The sequence below is a fragment of the Equus przewalskii genome, chromosome 3 (genome assembly GCF_037783145.1).
Source record: "Equus przewalskii isolate Varuska chromosome 3, EquPr2, whole genome shotgun sequence".
Lineage (NCBI taxonomy): Eukaryota > Metazoa > Chordata > Mammalia > Perissodactyla > Equidae > Equus > Equus przewalskii.
The window spans coordinates 17,435,409-17,455,007 of record NC_091833.1 but is presented as its reverse complement, the minus strand read 5'-3'; the positions used below and the strand labels follow the sequence as shown (position 1 = coordinate 17,455,007).

Sequence of the window (19,599 nt, the reverse complement as noted above, 5' to 3'; positions counted from 1 at the left end):
GGCAAACCACAATTCAGCAGGTCCCTCCTGCCAGCCTACTCTGAGAACTAGGCATAAAGGGTGGAAAAAGGGAGAACAGACAATGCCACGGCCCACAAGATACATCTTCAGGAAATAGCCTGGGAACCACTGCAAAGCTAAATAAGCACATAGAAGGCTTATGTACACACTGAGGGAAGCAATGCTACTGTCGGTTATTAAGATTTGCTAATGATAGACCCAGTCCTGATGGTTTAATGGTTAAAGTTCAGTGTGTTCCACCCTGGTGGCTAGGGTTCCATTCCTGGGTGTGGAACCAAACCACTTGTCTGTCAGTAGCCATGCAGTGGCAGCGGCTCACATACAACAACTAGAAGAATTTACAACTATATACAACTATGTACTGGGGCTTTGGGGAGGGGAAAGGGAAGCAAAAGAAGGAAAATTGGCAATGGATATTAGCTTAGGGCAAATCTTCCCCTGCAACAAAAACCAACCAAACAAACAAAAACATTTGCTAATGATAAAACTATGTCTTGTGCCTTCACAAATTTAAATAAAAGCCTTAGCAATAAACATCTGCCTCATGTGTCTTCTAACAACTATCTCTAAACACGTGAGATTTTAGACTGTTTCAACATAGATGTAACGGGGAATCCACCACCCCATAGCCAGTAACTTACCTGCAGCAAGTAGGCGAAGTCGTAAACCTGAGGGTCCAGTTCCATCTCGAAGAACATCTACACTCTCAGCATACACATTGCCCAGGAAACAGCTCAGGGGCATCCCGGGAGCCCTGGGGGCAGGCACAAAATAAACAGAGGCTTTGCTCTCCCTCCCAGGGAGCCCATGGCCTTAGCATGAAGCTCATGCTCCTACATACATACTTGGTATCCTGTAGACTGTTTCCACTGTAGATGTACATTCGTTTCACAGTCGCTCCATGGGGTATCTGGAGAGAAGCTAGACCATGGGCAAAATTGGGCTGCAAACACAGGACAAAAGTTTTACTAAGAGCACACTGCAGGCCATGTGACTCAGGCTCTGGCATTCCCCAGTACTTGTGGTCTTCAAGAACTGGCCAGGGGGCCGGCCCTGTGGCTGAGTGGTTAAGTTCGCACGCTCTGCTCTGGCGGCCCAGGGTTTCACCAGTTCGAATCCTGGGCATGGACATGGCACTGCTCATCAAGCCATGCTGAGGCGGCATCCCACATGCCAGAACTACAAGGACCCACAACTAGAAAAATAGATAACTATGTACCAGGGGACTCTGGGACAAAAAAGAGAAAAAAGAACTGGCCAGGGGGTTAGCTCTGTGATCAAGTGGTTAAAGTTCCACGCACTCCGCCTTGGTGCCCCAGATCTACTCCATACATCAGCCATGTTGTGAGCATCCCATATACAAAGTGCAGGAAGACTGGCACAGACGTTAGCTCAGGGCTAATCTCCTTAACACAAAAATTTAAAAAAGGAGGAAGATTGGCAATGGATGTTAGCTCAGTGTGAATGTTCCTCACAAAAAAAAAAAAAAAAAAGAATTGGCCATATCAATGCACACAGTCAACCTGGCTCTGGGTTAATAAATTCACCCCAACCATACAAGTTCATCTTTAGTTTTACTTAGCTTTTATTTCCTTCGTCAGGGAGAAAATGCAGGAATGCTTCCCTTAATAAGATGTAAACCTTACAAAAAGCTATCCAACTCATAACCCAGAGGAGACTGTTGCCTAAGGATGAATGAAACATTTTCCTAAAAGCAATAACTGAAAATCCAAGATGAACTCTCTCAAATTCTAGGCCACTGAGAAAAACCAGTGATCCGGAGTTTTAAAGCAAGGCACAACTGGATCTCTGAAAAGTGACCTTGATCTCACTCTGCAATGGGAAGTGCCCTCTTCCCAGGAGTGCCAGCTTGGGCTTTGTTCTTCCTGTCAACCCCACCCTCTCCACCCTCCTTGGCCCCTGAAGATCTCAGAGACAAGGAAACCAAAGAAAGAGTACCTATTCAGCCTCCCCAAAAGGCACTATCTGCTGACCCACATCACATGGGCACTGGGCAACAAATACCAGGGGAAGGGAAGGGCTGACCTCGTACTTGGGAGCCTCAGTCCACGAGTCTAACTGAAAAGAGAAAGACAGTCCTCTGAAGTTGAGGTGGAAGAGCTGCTCAGCGGAGTTATACACTGTGGGAGTAGGAAGAAGAAGATGACTTGGTTGAATGGTATCAGAAGTTGCAAACACAAACCAGCCTGGCAGGGAGTAATGACTGGCAACACATTCCTTGTGTCTCATCTGTGACCTGATCTACTAGGCTGAAAACAAGGGGGAGGAGCTTTCCTTCACACCCAAGTATCAACCTCCAAATCCTATAGGAACCTGGCTTCAGGGGTTTGGGGTTGGGATGGCACCACTTGCCAGGTTTATCACAATGGGCTGCCAGAGATGACCAGACAAATCAGATGGACTTGGCTTACCTCCAGGATGGGTTGCACCGAAAGACTGGTCAATCTGCTCAATGGTGGGAGCTATGGCCTGAGAGTTAAAATGTACTCCACTGAAAAACAAAGATAGTTTTTAACACCAGGCTTCACAGGTTCACAGATCACTGGAGATGGTGGCTAGAAGAGTTATTCTTAAAACATAGGCAGGTGAGTCTATAATTATATCAAAATAATTAAACAACTTTTAAATAAGAGACAATTAATGAGGTCAAAACAAGTCAATTCTCCTGAGGCTGATATACAGAATTGATCTTCTAGGGCCTCCCAAGACATTTGTGGCCACCAGGCATAGTTCAGGAGGAAATAAATCCGGTCTCAGTCCCATGGCATTTGGACTTGGCTAAGAGTGGCCATAGGAACAGTGTTAATATGTTTTCCCAGGATGCCTACTAGTAGTTTGGCTTGAAAAGGAACTTTCTTAAAAAGGGATAAACATCTTAAAAGAAGAGTGTAGTCAAGCAATGCAGCTTGTTTTCTTAACAAGAAGAGTCAGTTCTCATGGACTGGGTGAATGGGTAGGTGGGTGTGGGAGGGATGGATCCCCTACAAAGAAAAAAAAACCTGGGGAGTGGGCTTGGGAGTAAAGAGGGGCATAGGACTTCAGCTGATGATCATGAAGATAAGGCATTTATGACTTTAAGGAGAATGCTTAAAGGTTAAGAATAATTTTTTTAAAAATTACTGTCATTTATGGGACACCTCTTTTTTAACCAGGAACTGTTGATGTGCTTTACCAGCATTCTCTCATGTAATCTTCCTAACCCAGCAGCTACATTATTGGTTTCTTTTCTTTGATGAGAAAACAAGCTCAAAGAGGTTAAGTGACTTGCCCAAGGTCACAGAGGTAATAAAATTATGAAGCCATAACTAAAACCCAGGGAAGCCTGACTCTAGAAGCCAGGCTCTTACCCACCACTGACTCATAAGAGGGTAAAAAGAAGCCAGAACTTGAGGTACAAAGGCCCAACAAGACTAAAAGACAATTAGAATCTGCAGAGGCCAGCGCTATTACACATTAGCTTTAACCACTCCTCTATCAGCAAATGTTGTTTGAGCCTGCCCCAGGAACTCGGGCCTTCTATGCTCTTGCAAAGGGAAGGGAAGCCTCTTAAGGAAGCTTACTGAATGGAGTATTCTAGATGATAGCAAAATGCCTTGCCATAATGGGGGGCTCAAATATTTGTGCATCATGCAGGCCATTCCCATTCTCATTCTAAAAAGCAGATTTTGCCCCCCAAATAGTGGTCCCTTTGGCATTCTCTTTAGCACAGGCTTGGAGTCAGACCTATCTGGTTTGTCCCACTTCTGTTACTCACGAAAAATAAAGAAGTGCCAAAAGAGGTTGTACAGGGGAGGGCAGCTGTGACCTAGGAGACAGTTACATCAACTCTGAGCTGAGGTCCTGCTTTCCAGTGAGGATTAAATAAGCTGACATATATGTGAAGTGTTTTACACATAGCATGTTCTTAGTGAGGTTTCCTTCTCTTCCCCAGAAAGCTGAGTGGGCTTAGGGGCTGCCTGAGGAAATCATGGTACCAAGCTGCAATCCTGGACCTGCTGCGGATGGGAATCCTCTACTAATACTATGAAGGTAGTAGATAAAGCCCATTTGTACAAAGCCTGTGACATATACCAGCAGGGGAGAAAACTTACCAATATTTTAACTTTACTTTAGTCAAGTCATATACTTCAATCACCTAAAAAAAAAAAAATCAAATGTTTAAGAGTTGTTAATGCTCTGTAGTTGAAAAAGATTACCTAAAAAGACATTTATAGAATAGCGAAGAAAAAACAACTACCACTAGCCAAAATTCTCCTCCTGAAGCACTACACATTACGTTTTGTTCTCATTTTTTAATTTGGCGGAAAAACCCATACCACACACAGCATAACCTCTCCTTCTTCCTCTTCCAGTGGATTATTCAACAGATGTCCATGGATGTTCTGGGTCCAGGTTCTTATATCTACTCTACTGCTGGGTCATACAGAAGACAGCACATACCACCCTTCTGGACAGTGAAATCCTCCACAGAAGCAAATTCACACAGCTTGTTAAGGCTGTAACCTTGAATACTGAGCCCCTTTCCTTCTATTTCATACTTGACTGCATTATAAAAACCCAAATAAAGTCACTTTCAAAAATAGCTTCAAACTACTGTGGTTTACAAAACAAAAAGATGGAGGGGGAGGTCTATCTTGCTAGAAAACAAGTCATATTACATTAGCTTAGGACAAGTGTGACAATAATCAGATATATCCCTAATGATGGGCATCTGGTTAAACCTGGAGAACCCTGGGACCCTTGTGAAGTTCAACGGGTTCAGCCTCGGATGAAATGCCAAGAACTCAGGGCAGAGACAAAGAAAAAGGCATTGAACACTCAGCCACTAGTGGTGCCAATTAATGAGCACCATAAAGTCCTCTATGCCAATGGTGTCAGGGGGTTGGCAGCCAGCAGCATGGCTGGCTAGGGCGTGGAGCACCATCTACCATCCCTCAGCTGGGAGGTCTGGCCCTCAATGTAGAGGCACAAGTAGAACTGGTTCAATGTCTGTTTGCCTTGACAATCTGCGCCTCATCCCAGAAAGGGGCTCTGGGGCACTGGGTACAGGAGCATCCGGCATTGTCACAGAAACTGAGACATAATAGGCAGTTCATTCTTGGCCAGACCTTGTCCCTAACTCTGTTTAGAGATCATAACACTAAACTACAAGGTGGGCACCTCTTAACTATAATGCAGCTATTCTGACCCTATCTGCTACTAAGAATTGCTCCCTCTGCTGGGCCGTCATAGCACTTCAATCAACCCCTTCTTAGACTACTTGCGTAGGCTGTTCACTAGTCCCACTAAATTAAGCCCCTTAAGGTCTGGCTTATTAGTTTGCACAGGGGAGGTATTCAACACACGTCAGGCGAGTCTGCCTGGTATGAAGCTAGCTAAGGGCAATATGAAGCTTGAAAGAATGAAAAGAGATGCCAAGAGAGGTCATACAAGGAAAGGCAGGGAACTAGCTGTGATTCATAAGATAACTAGTGTCCCCTTCAGAAAGCCTGGGCATGGCAGTATATCATGGCAAACAGGTAGGCCATTTTCACTCAGGCCAGGGCCCCACACTGGCAGAGGGCCTCAATCTTCAGCCAGAAGCCCTGCTTGTATAGCACTGGCAGGCACTCTGCCTCCCTGATTGCTACCTCTACGGCTCGCCAATGATCCCCCAAGGGCTTCCCACCACTCACCCTGTGGAGGTGGGCCTCCAGGATCTCCCTCCTGTGTCACTGTCACCCACCTGCCAAAAGCCCAGACCAACACTTAAAGATGCTTCAACCCTGCCTGCCCAATGGGAGAAGAGTGGACCAGAGTTAATCAAGTGCCGTAGGGTGGCACTTGTGGCAAGGGACCCAGAGTACTGACCATCTTAGCGTCCTTCATATCACCAGGAGAATGAACAACAAGATTTTGGCCCATGGACTACAGAGACAAGCAGCTGGGGAAGTCTAAAGTCCATGATTTCCACCCTCTGGGCTGGAAAAGGCCTTGATTTTCCCAGAGAGGAGGAGACACGGCAGCAGTCAAGATAGGAAAGGAAAAGACAAGGTGACTGTAAAGGTTGTGACTTGTGAAGCCTCATGCCACAGGGGTCTCGCATCAGCAGGGAGTGACGGGAGAGGAAACTGCAGGAGACATCATCAGGCAGAGGTGGATTCTGAAGCCCTTGGATGGAGGGCCAGGCAGACGGGTCAAGTCAGACCTGGTGCCAACCAAGGATACCTGAAGGATCGCTCTCTCAGTTTCCAGAGGCTCAGTCAGGGCCCCAGCCCCTCCTTCCTCATAGGGACCCCGCAGAACGCCGAAGCGAAGGTTCTATTTTACCTCCTTTCCCATTCAAATGTACTTCCCGTTCCTCGCATTTCTGCATAGTGTGCTCACACTATTTTTTTCAGCTTTTATCATATTTATTTCCCACATCAATCAACAGAATCTAAGCCATTTCTATTCCCAGTGGCCAGTAACCACACACTGGTAATATAGAGTTAAAAGCCTGGTATCAGGCAAACCACTTATCTTTTATCCCTCCGTCGTCTCGTTGGTAAACAGTACCGCTGACAGGCTTGTTAGGATTAAACTGGGAAATGCATGGGAAGCACTCGGCCGTGCACCTAACATGCACCAAGTGTTCACTAAATATGTGATACTGTCCTCACTATGCTGTGATTTTATGATGGGCTGCCTAGCCATCCCCTTTTATTGTCCATTTAGGTTACTTCCAGCTTTTCATTTCTAGGAAAAGCCCTGCTATAAATGTCTGGCAACATTACCCTCCCCATAATCTTTTTGGGTTATGTTTCCTAAAGGGGATTTACCACGTCAAAGACAAATGACTCTTTGTAAAGGTGTTTCCAGATTAATTTTCCCCAAATTTGTGATGAAGCAACACTAAAGAACATTCTTTACCCTTTCCCAGTGTGGAACTTCTGGTCACTGAAGACAGGATGACTGGGTCCACAATGAGAGGCAAGGGAGTTGCGAACAATGTCCACATCAAACTTTGCTTTTGAAAAACCATCATAAATGAGGAATTCTCATTCCATGCACATATTCTTTTTCCATGTTCTGTCTTGTCTCCTCAGCAGCTCACTTGTGATGATATGACGAGAACTAGAAAGTACCCAAGTCTTTTGGAAAGGCAACTCCATAACCTAACTGGGACAACAACTCTGGCATGCCACTGCCCAGGGCCACATTCAGCCTTGTGACTCTGAGGCATGAGTCTTGTGTCACATGACTAACCTGTGAAGCCCAGGCATTTGTAAATAGTGTATTAAAAACATCCTGGACTGAAACAGGTGTTAGTAAATTGCACTTGAACACCAGTTAAGACAACCTTACATACCAGCAAGTTGTTTGTTTATATCTCCTCAAAGGGGTTAAAGAATCAACTCATTTTGGTGGTGTTAAGCCCCAAGCCCCAGCATTTTAGGAAGAACAACTCCATTTTTCATCTTCCAAGTCATACTGTTTGTCATAAGAATGAAGTAAAACAATAAGATACATAAACCTCATTAAAGTCTTTTGATCCTATTCTGTAGGTCAGCCCCATTTTTAGTAACTTTTTAAAGACTCAGAATAATCTATGCCAAATACTTAGTCCCTCACTTGTTTTCCTACTCAACATAAAAGCCCCCTCCCTATACCATGTTCCCCAAATCTTCAACACTTTTCCCCCTTCACCTCTGGAGCCTGGGACTGGAGTCCTTCCTACCCTCTTTCCTACCCCCTCATGCCACCCTCAGCTTCCTTCTTTTTCGGGGAGTAGGCCTAGCTTCAGCCCCCTGTATCACAGTGGTCTCTGAACCACCATAAGTATATTCCCACTTATAAGTTTTGGAAACATCTCACAACAGCACATATTAATCAGCCTGACATGAAACTTTAGTTGTCATTTAGAATTACCTTAAGTCTCTGATTGAAAGCATCAAACAGTAGTTTGATCCCGTCCTGAGTCAGGTTAAGGATGAGGTCATGGCTTAGAGGAGACTACAAAAAAATACATAAATAAAATAAAACATTCTGAACAACTAATTTACTCACAAGCACCTACTGAAAACCTTACACTATAAATGCAATGCACAGGAAATATGTAAGTGCAGACAGCCCCTCTCTCCCCACTACTAACAAGGTTTAGAAGTCAGAAACAAACTGTTACATGAATGCAGTGTCCTGTATTTTGGGCCCACAGCTGCTGATTCACAATATTGGCTGAAAAGAGCTTCTCTTTTCCAGGCTTTGAGTAATAATACCTGGTGAAAGGGCCGAAATTATGGGAGTATACAGGTAATTTTCTTTTGAAGGTCCAGGGTCTACATCTGTAGCATAGGTTTACTGCTGTCAATCCAGCAGAGCAGCTGATGAGGAATACAGGCGATGTGAAAAGGCCTTGCCAGGATCCAAACTCAGCAGGTAATGTTCAGGGCATGTCAGCTGAACCCATGTCCATTCACTCCCAGGCTGTTTATACCATCCACAGGGAACACATTTTATTCTTTGACTGTTTTAGGCCATCTTCCAAGACAAAGAAGTACCTTGTGATCTGATTATGTATGAGATGACACTCGTACTTCTTCCTTCCCTCCCCTCTACCATCCCGTATCACATGTACTTCTTTCTGAAAAGCCTAAGTCTAAGACCTAAGGAGTCATATTTCTAAATTTGCCCCTTCTGAGTCCTGGGGGGAGGGCAGTAGCAGCACAGAGCAGCAGACAGAGCTGGCCTTGAGACCTGGTGAGCTGGTGACCTTTTAAGTGACTCTCAAAACTTCTCTGAGCTCTAGTTTCTTCATGGGAATACTATCACCCCTTCCTTCCAGGGTTGTTGTGAGGACAGAGACAGTAGGTCAAAGAAAACCCTGAGCACAGCACTCGGCATACAATGCCTTCTTTCCTCGTGTCTGTCCCATGTGTCTGCTTCTGCTCCAATGCCATCAATTCAAGGACTCAAGGTCTGAAGACTCTCCATAGCCCTGAACCAGGCTGCCGAGAGTACAAGAAAATCACCACCATCCCAAATTCTGCCCCTTCTTGAAACTGGAACGGAGCTCTCAAAAGGGTTTAGGAAAGTTTCTTTATAGATCTTCTCAAGGTAAACACAGTGAATGACATAGGTATGGCTGCCAGAGATACAGATGTGAGCTGGAAAGCCAAGTGCCACTGCTAGTGTGGGCCTCACTGGAAAAATTATCTCCAAAGAGCTTTCTGGGATTAGCTCCGACTGTCTACTCCCCTCCACTTAATTGATCTTCACAAGGTAGCAGGCCCAGGCAGCACCATCATCCCTAGCAAACACTAGAAAAAAGAATGATGTAATTTTCCAGTACGTCTGCAGGAATGTCTAAAACCACTAGGTCTCAAGCAAGATAATGGAATAATGAACCCTCAACTTAGGTCACTTATTCTCAACCCAGAACATACAGTCCCACTTCTGAGAGGGCTATTCCATGGCTGTAAACAGGATAAAGCAACATTTTAGCATTTTTCAAGATGTTTGCTTGGAGGAGGAACACAGGAGGATCTGAATTTTCTTCACACTCTCCCAAGAGCTGACCATTTTTTTCCTGGCATTGTTACAATTCAGGACACAACTAAGAAATCTTCAAAAGCAAGCAAACCATCCCCACAATCAATGTTTTATTAGTGCTTTATATCTCCAGAACCAAAATACACATGTACTATGCGATGTTTAAGCAGACCCTTCCAGCTACCCAGCACTATGCAGTCCTCCATATGAAATAGTTCAGTAAAGCTACCTGCTGCTAGTCATTAACATCTTTTCCCTCTAAGAAAGATGAGGCCTACTTAACATGCACATTTAATTTCCAAGGTGTGATTTGCTAGAGACAAGAAGATCCTTTAACAGGGCAAAACTACTCTCTGCACTTGATGGGAAGCAAGGAGACAAATGGGAAAGGAGGAAAAGAGGGCAGAAGAAGGACCCACATTTAAGATGTATCATATCAGACCTCTGAGAGACCATCTCTTCTTGAACCTCATCAAATATTATTCTATTATAAGGAAACTATATCCATTCCACAGAAGGAGAACCAGACTGGTTATTAACTTGCCACAAGTTGCACGACTAGCAAATAGGAAGAGCAAGGATCTGAGCCAAGGTCTGGATGCAAAAGCCCATGTTTTCCAACTGATTCCAGTTGCTTAGAAGATATCAGAGGAAATTAACTTAATGCTAATACTACTATTTGTACTCAAAGACTGGAATGACAGACAACAAAGGTAGTGACAGAAGAAATAAACTTCATTTTAAAAAATTGGTTAAGAAAGTTTAAAGCCTATTTTCAAATGTATCTAATCTCAGGGTGCCCAAATCTGATTTCACTGAATGTACAGGTGGCTGTAAGCTCGAGAAACAAGCCCATTATCCCTGTTTTGATGGCTGCTACTTGTCAGGAGTAATTCCCTCATGGTCTAACACTGAAAGTCAGATTACGTTAGGGATGATCTGAGTGCAACAGAGGAAAAGCCACCATCCTTCACTTTCTAAATGAGAAGCCAGTCTGTCACTGTAGCTCAAGGAACTCCTGCCCACTCCTGTAAGTCCCTTGTTCTGTGGTAGGCACCACAAGAATATCCGAGCTCTTGCTTGGAGATTAAGCATTCCCTGTCTCAGAAGGATCCCTCACACAGGGCCTCACTAGGCTGGCAGAGGGGTAGAGTACTGCAGAATGTAATGTCCAGGTATAGGTAACAGGCTCAACTCTGACACTAAGCCAAACTAGGAAGCCTCACAGAAATCTCACCCACCTCTAATCCACAGCATTCTTCATGTCAAAAATAAGCTGTCATTTGCTTTAGGATCTGAAATTAATTGGAACAAATGGAACTAAAATAATCAAACCAGTACTTAAAGTGTCTCAGAAAAGCCACTGAGGATATCCTGTAGCCTGTGTAGGCTCAAAACTATTTCCTGGGGCTGGCCCGGTGGTGCAGTGGTTAAGTGCGCATGTTCCGCTTTGGTGGCCCGGGGTTCACCAGTTCGGATCCTGGGTGCAGACATGGCACTGCTTGGCAAGCCAGGCTGTGGTATGCGTCCCACATATAAAGTAGAGGAAGATGGGCACGGATGTTAGTTCAGGGCCAGTCTTCCTCAGCAGAAAGAGGAGGACTGGCAGTAGTTAGCTCAGGGCTAATCTTCCTCAAAAAAAAAAAAACCCAACTATTTCCTGAGGTTTGTGACACAAAGGACATCACAAAGGTTGCTTCATATGGCAGCACATAGTCTGTGTCATAGAAGAACCACAGGTTTCAGAAAACTCAGTAGAAGGGAGATTGCATTTTTAGAGAGATAAGAAGAATCTTATTTCTAAAGGCCTTTAAAAAATAGTCTCTAACTTTACCTATAAAACCAAATACAAAAAATCCTGATGTTCAAAAAGTCCTCTGATGCTAACCTAAAATATACTCTTTCTGGAGACTGCAAAGGTCTTTTTAAGTACATGCAACATTATAGTACAGGGGTTAATTCCTGGCACAACTGATGAACATTTAATAGAGACCACCATAAATAAGACAAAAAAAGAGTAAAATATGTCCATTAATTTGGAGCCAATATCTTGCAAATTCCACGTATCAGATCATTTTCACTAAAAGGGTGAGCTATACCTGCTTCTTTTCAAGTCTGGGATGCTCTGCTGGCTAGAAATCTGCAACAATCCTGAACACAAACCAAAGCAATCAAGAAAGCAGAAAAGACTATTTTAAACACAAAAGTGGAAGGCAAGCACCCTGGAAGACCAACTGTCCCTGAGGTGACCTCCCACTGAAAAGTCTCTGTCTAAGGGCCAGCAGGTTAAGTCAAACACAATCAAAAAACAAGTTCAGTTATTACTGTTCTTCCAAACCTGGCAGCACTAGATTATCAAGACCAAGTTTCAGAATCAAAGAAAATGTACTTGGTAACTGACTAGCGCTGGAGATTCTCCCATTCAAACACTGACCCAGCAATCCCTGCCAGTCAGCATCTCCCAAAGCACCAACCTCTGGAGGTGACTGATTGATTAGGGATGCTATTTCAGTAAACAAATCAGCTACCACTCACCTGTTCACTGTAGAGAACCTGGACATTTTTGATGATGCGACAGTGCTTCTGAAGAATGGCTACTGCCTGAGCCAAAGGCATTCCTGAAATAAAGCAAAGATGCTGGTGTGCTTACTTGGGCTATCCATTTACTGACATCTATCATCGTACCAGGCATTAGTCCCTGAAGTAAAGCGTGGGGTGGGAATGGGGGCCACAAAGCTCTACAGACATATGAGTAAATAAAAGTTCAATAAGCAATAAGAACTAGAATAAAGTTAGCAACAAGCACTAAGGGAATAACTGGATTATATAACAGGAGAGAGTGAATATACAAAACTGCTTCCCAGAAATGGGGACTTCTGTGCTGATCTGAAGCAGGCAAAGGGCTGGGAGAAGGGAAAGTCAGCATAAATCAAAGAACAGAGTGAGAAAAGCACTGACTGCATGACTCTGGAGACCCAGGTTCTGGTTCTCACTCTGCCAGGTTCTGGTTCTCACTCTGCCATGGATTACGTATAACCTAGGGCAGGTCCTCCTGCTCTTCCTTTTTGGCATCTGCTCCTTGCCTCTCATATGAGAGCCTCCAGGAGCACATGACTTGTAAGGCCTCGTTTACATAGTTAAAAATCACATGTTTACCAGAATCAACTTATTTTACTAAAGATTTCGTTGGATCCTTACGTATCAACCCATAAACATCCTCTAAATCTCAACACTTGATTTTTGAACTCATGGCCCATTATAAACAAATTTATATATGCCTCCAGTTTAAGAAATCCAAATCCCAATGACATCTCAAAGATTCCAGGGACTCACAGGGAACACCAAAAACTATGTTTTTGGAGCCCATTACATTTCAAACAAGAAGAAACTTAGAGAGGGACAATTCAAAACAAAGTCCCAGACAAGCCAAAAATAAAGACTCAGCTTCATGAATGCAAGGACAGGGTATGTATGCTATTCACCACTCTCTGGATCCCCAGCACCCAGTACAGGGCTGACCACATAGTGGCTGTTGAATAAATATTTATTCACTGGGACTGAAGGATTATGGGGTTGGTAATAAGGAAAGGGAGGAAGAGGGATTACCATATGACCTCTGGGCAGCACAGTGGCTCACATTCAAGATCAGTTTACCTCTGACTCAAGGAGAGATGTGCAGAAAAGAGTGTACACACAACAATTAGAAAGTTAAAAACATGTGGTCCATCTACATTTAAACAATGATCCAACCATGCCTTCACTTGATCCATCTACGTTTGAAGAAAGGAAGGAAACCAGACCTTAAATAAGGTACTTTTCAGTCTTCTATAGTATACAGCCTGGCACACAGTAGAGGCTTCATAAGTGTTTGTTGAGTATATGAACAAGTTGGATGCATCACTCAGCTCTGCCATTCCTGAAATGGAAGAGCATCTATGTTCTCTCCCCCAGAGGGAAGGGGCAAACATCCATGTGTGGAAGACAGACAAGCTCGGTTAGGTGTTCAGAAAAAGGCCACGTGGCTTCTCTGACCCCTGTGACACAAACTAGTTTCTTTTTTTTTTTTTAAAGATTTTATTTTTTCCTTTTTCTCCCCAAAGCCCTCTGGTACATGGTTGTAAATTCTCAGTTGTGGGTCCTTCTAGTTGTGGCATGTGGGACGCTGCCTCAACGTGGCTTGATGAGCGGTGCCGTGTCTGTGCCTAGGATTTGAACTGATGAAACACTGGGCCGCTGCAGCGGAGCGTGCAAATTTAACCGCTTGGCCACAGGGCCGGCCCCCACAAATCAGCTTCTTGAGGGAAGGTTCTCTTCCATGTAGCCACAGATTCCTGGCCTTGGAATCTTCAGGTCCTGAGTCATCCAGGGAGAAACCCACATGGAGGACAAAAAGCAGCCACGATGACCAGTCATCATGTAGCTGCTGGTAAAGGAAGGGAACCAACCACATTTATGGCAAAAAAACTGGAGCATTGTCCCAGCTCTAACAAGAGTTACCTAACCCCAAAGCGAGTGTGGAGTATATGGTCAGCCTGATAAACTGCACAAATCCTATGACTCACAGATCTCATCATTTGCCTGCTTATAACCCTCTAATGGCTTCCCATTACAGGGGGATAAAACCCAAACAACATGCCATCCCCTAAAGGTCCCGAATATTCTCGACCTAGTCCACCTCCACCTTTCTTTTCACTGCTCACCACACCTCCCTTTGTTCCTAGCACATGTGAAGCTCTTTCCCGCCTTAGGCCTTTGCATCAGCTCTTGACTCTACTGGAATGTTCTTCCCATAGCTGGTGCCTTCTCATTCTTCAGGTGGTGCTCACACCTCACTTCCCTGATCACCTTATCTAATAAAGCCTCCCATTCAACTTATTTATCTGTTGGAGTCTCCTTGATGCCTCCTTGAGGACAGAGATGTTGTCTCACTCACTGCTGTATCCCCAGCACTCAATCACCATGCCTGGCACAATAGTAGGTGGTCCTATATATCTGCTGAGCTCTGAATGAGTGAAACAAAGCAATTAGGTAGAACACGTAGGTCCTCTACCATAGAACCTAGTGACCACCCTCCCACTCAGAGAACTCTCATCCTGTCTCTCAACACTACTCTCTTCTGCTGTTCCTCTAACTTTTCCAGGTCTCTATGATGGGCAATATTTCCTTCTGCCCATCCCTCATTCATTCATTCAACCAACCACCTAGTTGCTGACTCACACTTCAATCTGTTTTCTATATATATCTAAAGGCAAATAAAAAGTTGACAGATTAAAAGTGACTTTTTCACCTTCTCTTTAATCTAGTTTCTCATCAGTATTCTGAACTTCAATGTGTCTAACATCTATCCAGTCACTCAAGCCAGAAATCTCTAGATTCCTCCTCCTTCCCCATTTCTCCAAATCTAGCCTCCAAACTTTCCTCCTAAGCCCATGCCCACAACACACATTACTAATAGATATCCTCTTTTCTATTGAACCTGGAGACTCCCTGACAGTATCCCAGGCAGTTACTACCAAAGAGATTTGGGAATCTGGGGAACCTCTTTTCTTCTTCCACCAGTACATCATGTTCTAATTATAATACCAAATTGTTTATAGTTCCCTACACATACCATCTATCTTTCCCATTGTTTTCTTTTTAACTTGACTGGAAGACTTATGTCTATGGAGACAGTGTAGATGAGAAATCTGACAGTAGACTTTTGATAAGGACTTCCTGGTGCTCACTGGCTCCAGGAATGGTACAGGCTCCTGTAAGTTGAAAGGAAGCCCTCCCTGAACCCCCAAGTCAGGGCAAGTCCCTTCCCCCATGCCATAGCACCCTATACAACCTCTACCTCATTATAATAAAATGAACTATTTCTTTCTTTTTTTTGGAGGAAAATTAGCCCTGAGCTAACATCTGCTGCCAGTCCTCCTCTTTTTGCTGAGGAAGAGTGGCCCTGAGCGCACATCCGTGCCCATCTTCCTCTACTTTATATGTGGGATGCCTACCACAGCATGGCTTGCCAAGAGGTGCCATGTCTGCACCTGGGATCTGAATGGGCGAACCCCCAGGCCGCCGAAGCAGAACGTATGCTCTTAACCACTGCGCCATCAGGCCGGCCCCAGAAATGAATTATTTCTATAACCCTTCCCTTCCACTAGACTAAGCTCTTCAGGGCATAAGACTATTTCTTAGTCAATTTTCAATGTTTGTAAGCAGAGTCCTCAGAAGTACACGCTGCCTTCAACAAAGTGAGCCTTCAGTCTCTCTGGAACAAGGTAATCTCAGAGAAGGCTATTCTCCAGTGACTCTTTAAATCTACCCTCTTTGGATATTTTCAAAAATAAACTCAAGAGAGGAGCCGGCCCAGTGGCATAGCGGTTAAGTTCGTGTGCTCTGCCTCAGCGGCCTGGGGTTCGCTGGTTGGGATCCCAGGCACGGACACATGCACCCTTATCAAGCCAGGCTGTGGCAGGTGTCCCAGATATAAAGTAGAGGAATATGGGCATGGATGTTAGCTCAGGGCCAGTCTTCCTCAGCAAAAAGAGGAGGATTGGAGGCAGATGTTAGCTCAGGGCTAATCTTCCTCAAAAATTAAAAATAAACTCAGAGACATGCCTCCACACCAATACAATCTACAAGTCTCATTGGAAACATTTCAAATTTACACTGCCTTTACTCCACCACTGGTCAAGCCATCCCACTGATTCTCAGAGATTCCTCTCAGCCTAGGTTTTCCTGTCCCTCTATTGTTGGCATTTCTCTAATCTTCAATATTACACAAAGGGCAGGAAGGCAGCCAAAAGCTGGATGCAGCTCGCCACTATGATGCCACGCAGATGATGGAAAGGACTAGATAGATCTGCATTTGCACAGATTCCAAAAAGAAACCTGGAGACAAAGCTGAGCCCATTCCCAGAAGGGGAGAAGAGTAGTAGGAAGCAGGAAATCTGTTTAGCTACTTTTCATCACCTCTACCTTCTGAGCCTGTTCCTCATCTGGCAAGTGGAGACTACCTTACAGGATTGTGGTGACTTTAGTTAAGCACCGCCTGTTTTTCTAGCCTAGGAATGCAATTCTAAAGCACAGATCCACTTCTTAGACCTATCCCTACCTATCAGCCCGAAGTGCAGTTTAGATGTGTTTCAGGGCTGGGGATAAGATTGAGAGAGAGGGAAAAATAACTTTTTTTTTTTTTAAGCTTGGGGAAGTTAAATGACCACCATCTCTCAGGCAGACACGACTTAAACAACATGGATTTTTTTTTTTTTTTAAGATTTTATTTTTCCTTTTTCTCCCCAAAGCCCCCTGTATATTCTTAGTTATGGGTCCTTCTAGTTGTGGTGTGTGAGATGCCTCCTCAGCATGGCCTGATGAGCGGTGCCATGTCCACACCCAGGATTCGAACCAGCGGAAGCCTGGGCTGCAGAAGCGGAGCACACGAACTTAACCACTTGGCCACGGGGCCAGCCCCAAAAACCATGGATTTTTAAGACCCACAAAGAAATCATCAAGGCTCAGGACCCCTCTAGGAGCTTTCCCTCAAAGCTCAATTCTGGGCCCAACGTAAAGAAATGCTCTTTTCATTGTTTTTGGTTGCTATTTAGACAGTTTGAAACAACCACGCAAACCCTTGGTTCCTACAAACTGGCAAAGTTAAGAGCGAGGGTTAAGGTATCCAAATAATAGTTGACAGAAGCAGCCTTGCTCTGCCACCCAGTTTTTTAGTGACATCCTCATCACTACTTTTGGCCAAGAGACTCTGTACCACAGAGATCGACAACCTAGTCACAACATCAAGCACAGTTTGAAGCTATGGTTGTGGTTCTCACTGTGCCCTGTGAAGTCCTGGTAAGAGCAGAAGCTGTGGTTAGGGGTTCTTTCCTAACTACAAGCCAAACAGCATCAGCAAGATGAATGAGTCTGGAGGCAAAGATAGCACTAGCCTCCCAATCAAGCCTTGGTTCTTCACAAGAGGCTGGAGTGTTTCATACCACCTAAAACTTTGGGAAGAACTCTGCAGGAGTGGTGTAAGTTATGAGAGAAGCTGGCAAAGACCTCTCAATAAAACTGGCTCCTATAACCCAGACGAGGCTTGTAACTCACGCAGACACGGAGCACCAGCAGGGCCCTACCAACAGTCTGTTCTGCAGTTTCTCACCTACCCTGTCCCCACAGACATGAGTCTTCCAGGTTCAAGGATAAGCTAGAGCCCAATGGAGCAGCTGACTCTATCCAGGAGCCCAAATTAGTAAGACAAAAGTTCAGGTCTGCACAAACAAACAGCACTAACACCTGCTTCCAACCCCCTTTTCCTAGTGCTGGCACATCAAAGTAAACACACACTGGGGTTACTGAATGCAAATACTTGTGCACATAAAAGTAGTGACGTTGGGGATAGGGAAAACTGAGCCAAAAACCAAAAAAAAGGACTAAACTGCGTTTTCCACAAACTAAATGCTACTTTCCCTGAACTCCTATTTCATTCAACCCTTAACTCTCTCAGCCAAAGTCTGGGTTTAGGATTACGCCACACATCGACCATATTAAAAAGGAGAAGGAAACAAGTCAGGAGTTCCTTTAACACACACAAACTCTCTTCAACTCCCCGGACCAGATCCCCAACACCTGATCATGGGATCGGAGCCTGGATTTCCCCTTCCGAAGAGGCAACACGGCCCAGAAAAGCAAAGGGAGACAGACCACAGTGGCGTTCACGGGTGTCAGCCACTCTTCGCTATTTAGTCTGTAAAAGGGGAAGAGGAATAACAATAGCACCGACCCTCAGACCCACGGAGGCACATTTGAGATAATTACGCGCGAGACAGCAGGGCCCGGCCCTGAGTAAGTGTTTGGGGCGGGTAGGCCATTGTTATTATTATTATTACCGTACACTGCCCCGGAAGGGGCCCTGCTGAGGCCCGAGGCGAGGCGTCAGGGCCCAGCCGAGCGACACACCGGAGGGTCGGGCTGGTCGGAGGGAGGATCCAGTGCCTGGATCCCGAGGAGCTGCGGAGCCGCGGGCGCAGGGGACGAAGGGGCAGAGACCAGAGGTGGGAAGGGCCCCGAGGGATGAAAGGCCCAGCGATAGGGTCCTGAGGGAGGACCCCACACTCACCCAGCGTGAATTCCCATTGCTCGTTCCCCAGAGAGCGCTCGGGCACCACCTCCAGATCCAGCATTGGTTCGGCTCGCCGGGCCAGGGCGGCCTCCCTGCAGCAGCGCAGACAGGGCCGGAGCTGAGGAGACAAAGCGGCAGCTGAACCGCCGCCCCCGCCAGCCCGCGGCGGCCCGGCTCTCCACCTCCTCCGGGGTCGCCGGGGCCACCAACCCAACACCACACCTCACCTCACCTCACCGGCAAGAGCCGCGACGGCAGGAGCAGCAGCGGCAGCGGGAGCGTCTGCAGCAAAACTGGCGTGCCCGGCCGTAAAGTGTGGCGAGGGCGGGGCGGAGGCGGGGTTTCAATCGCAGGGGAGGAGCCTAAGGCGGAGTCGCGCACGCGCCAATTCCGGGTCATGTGGCTGTGACAGTTCCGACGAAGGCTGAGGGAGGCCTGACGGTCCCATCGCGAAGGGCAGGCGCTCTTGGAATGAGGAGCCCTATATTCTATGAACCCCCACATCTGCACACCACACCGCACACGTTTCACACGTCTACACAAGGATGTGTACTCCGCGCAACACACACATGTGACATGACTATACAACACCCGTCTGCCCTCCGCACGTACGTCCCGCTCACATCCACTGGGTGCAGAAAGCCAGTTCCACGAGCAGATGCGGAGTCCAGGAGCCCCCTGGCCCGCGGGCGCCCTCCTACTCCGTGTTGGGGCCGAGGCTGACGCCGGTGGCGCTGCCTCTGGTTGTCCAGGAACGACTCGTTCCCCACCCTGCTGCCCCTGGCGCTCGGGTCCAACTCAAAGCGAGTGAGGAGTGTGCTCGCGCGCGCGTGTAGGGGCGGGGGAGGGCGCGGTTGCAGAGTAGAGTAGGTAGAAGGGGGAGGAGCCGGGCCTCCCGGCTGACCACATCCAGATGTGCGCAGCCCCCGGAAGCCGCGGGC

General features: G+C 46.0%; 1 protein-coding gene across 4 annotated transcripts in view; it reads right to left on the bottom strand.

Moving 5' to 3' along the window:
- The window catches only part of PHAF1 (phagophore assembly factor 1), a 28,490-nt gene extending 8,891 nt beyond the window's left edge, over positions 1 to 19,599 (bottom strand). The window contains exons 1-9 of one of the 4 annotated variants that reach the window (XM_070612151.1): positions 18,886 to 19,599; positions 18,656 to 18,776; positions 12,088 to 12,170; positions 7,933 to 8,016; positions 4,134 to 4,177; positions 2,454 to 2,533; positions 2,068 to 2,162; positions 867 to 964; positions 663 to 775 (exon numbers count right to left, since the gene is read on the bottom strand). In XM_070612151.1, the coding sequence (XP_070468252.1) occupies positions 663 to 775; positions 867 to 964; positions 2,068 to 2,162; positions 2,454 to 2,533; positions 4,134 to 4,177; positions 7,933 to 8,016; positions 12,088 to 12,170; positions 18,656 to 18,719 (661 nt within the window). In that variant the 5' untranslated portion in view covers positions 18,720 to 18,776; positions 18,886 to 19,599. The remainder of the gene's footprint in view (positions 1 to 662; positions 776 to 866; positions 965 to 2,067; positions 2,163 to 2,453; positions 2,534 to 4,133; positions 4,178 to 7,932; positions 8,017 to 12,087; positions 12,171 to 18,655; positions 18,777 to 18,885) is intronic. The other 3 variants (XM_070612150.1, XM_070612149.1, XM_070612148.1) reach the window with 3 other exon arrangements.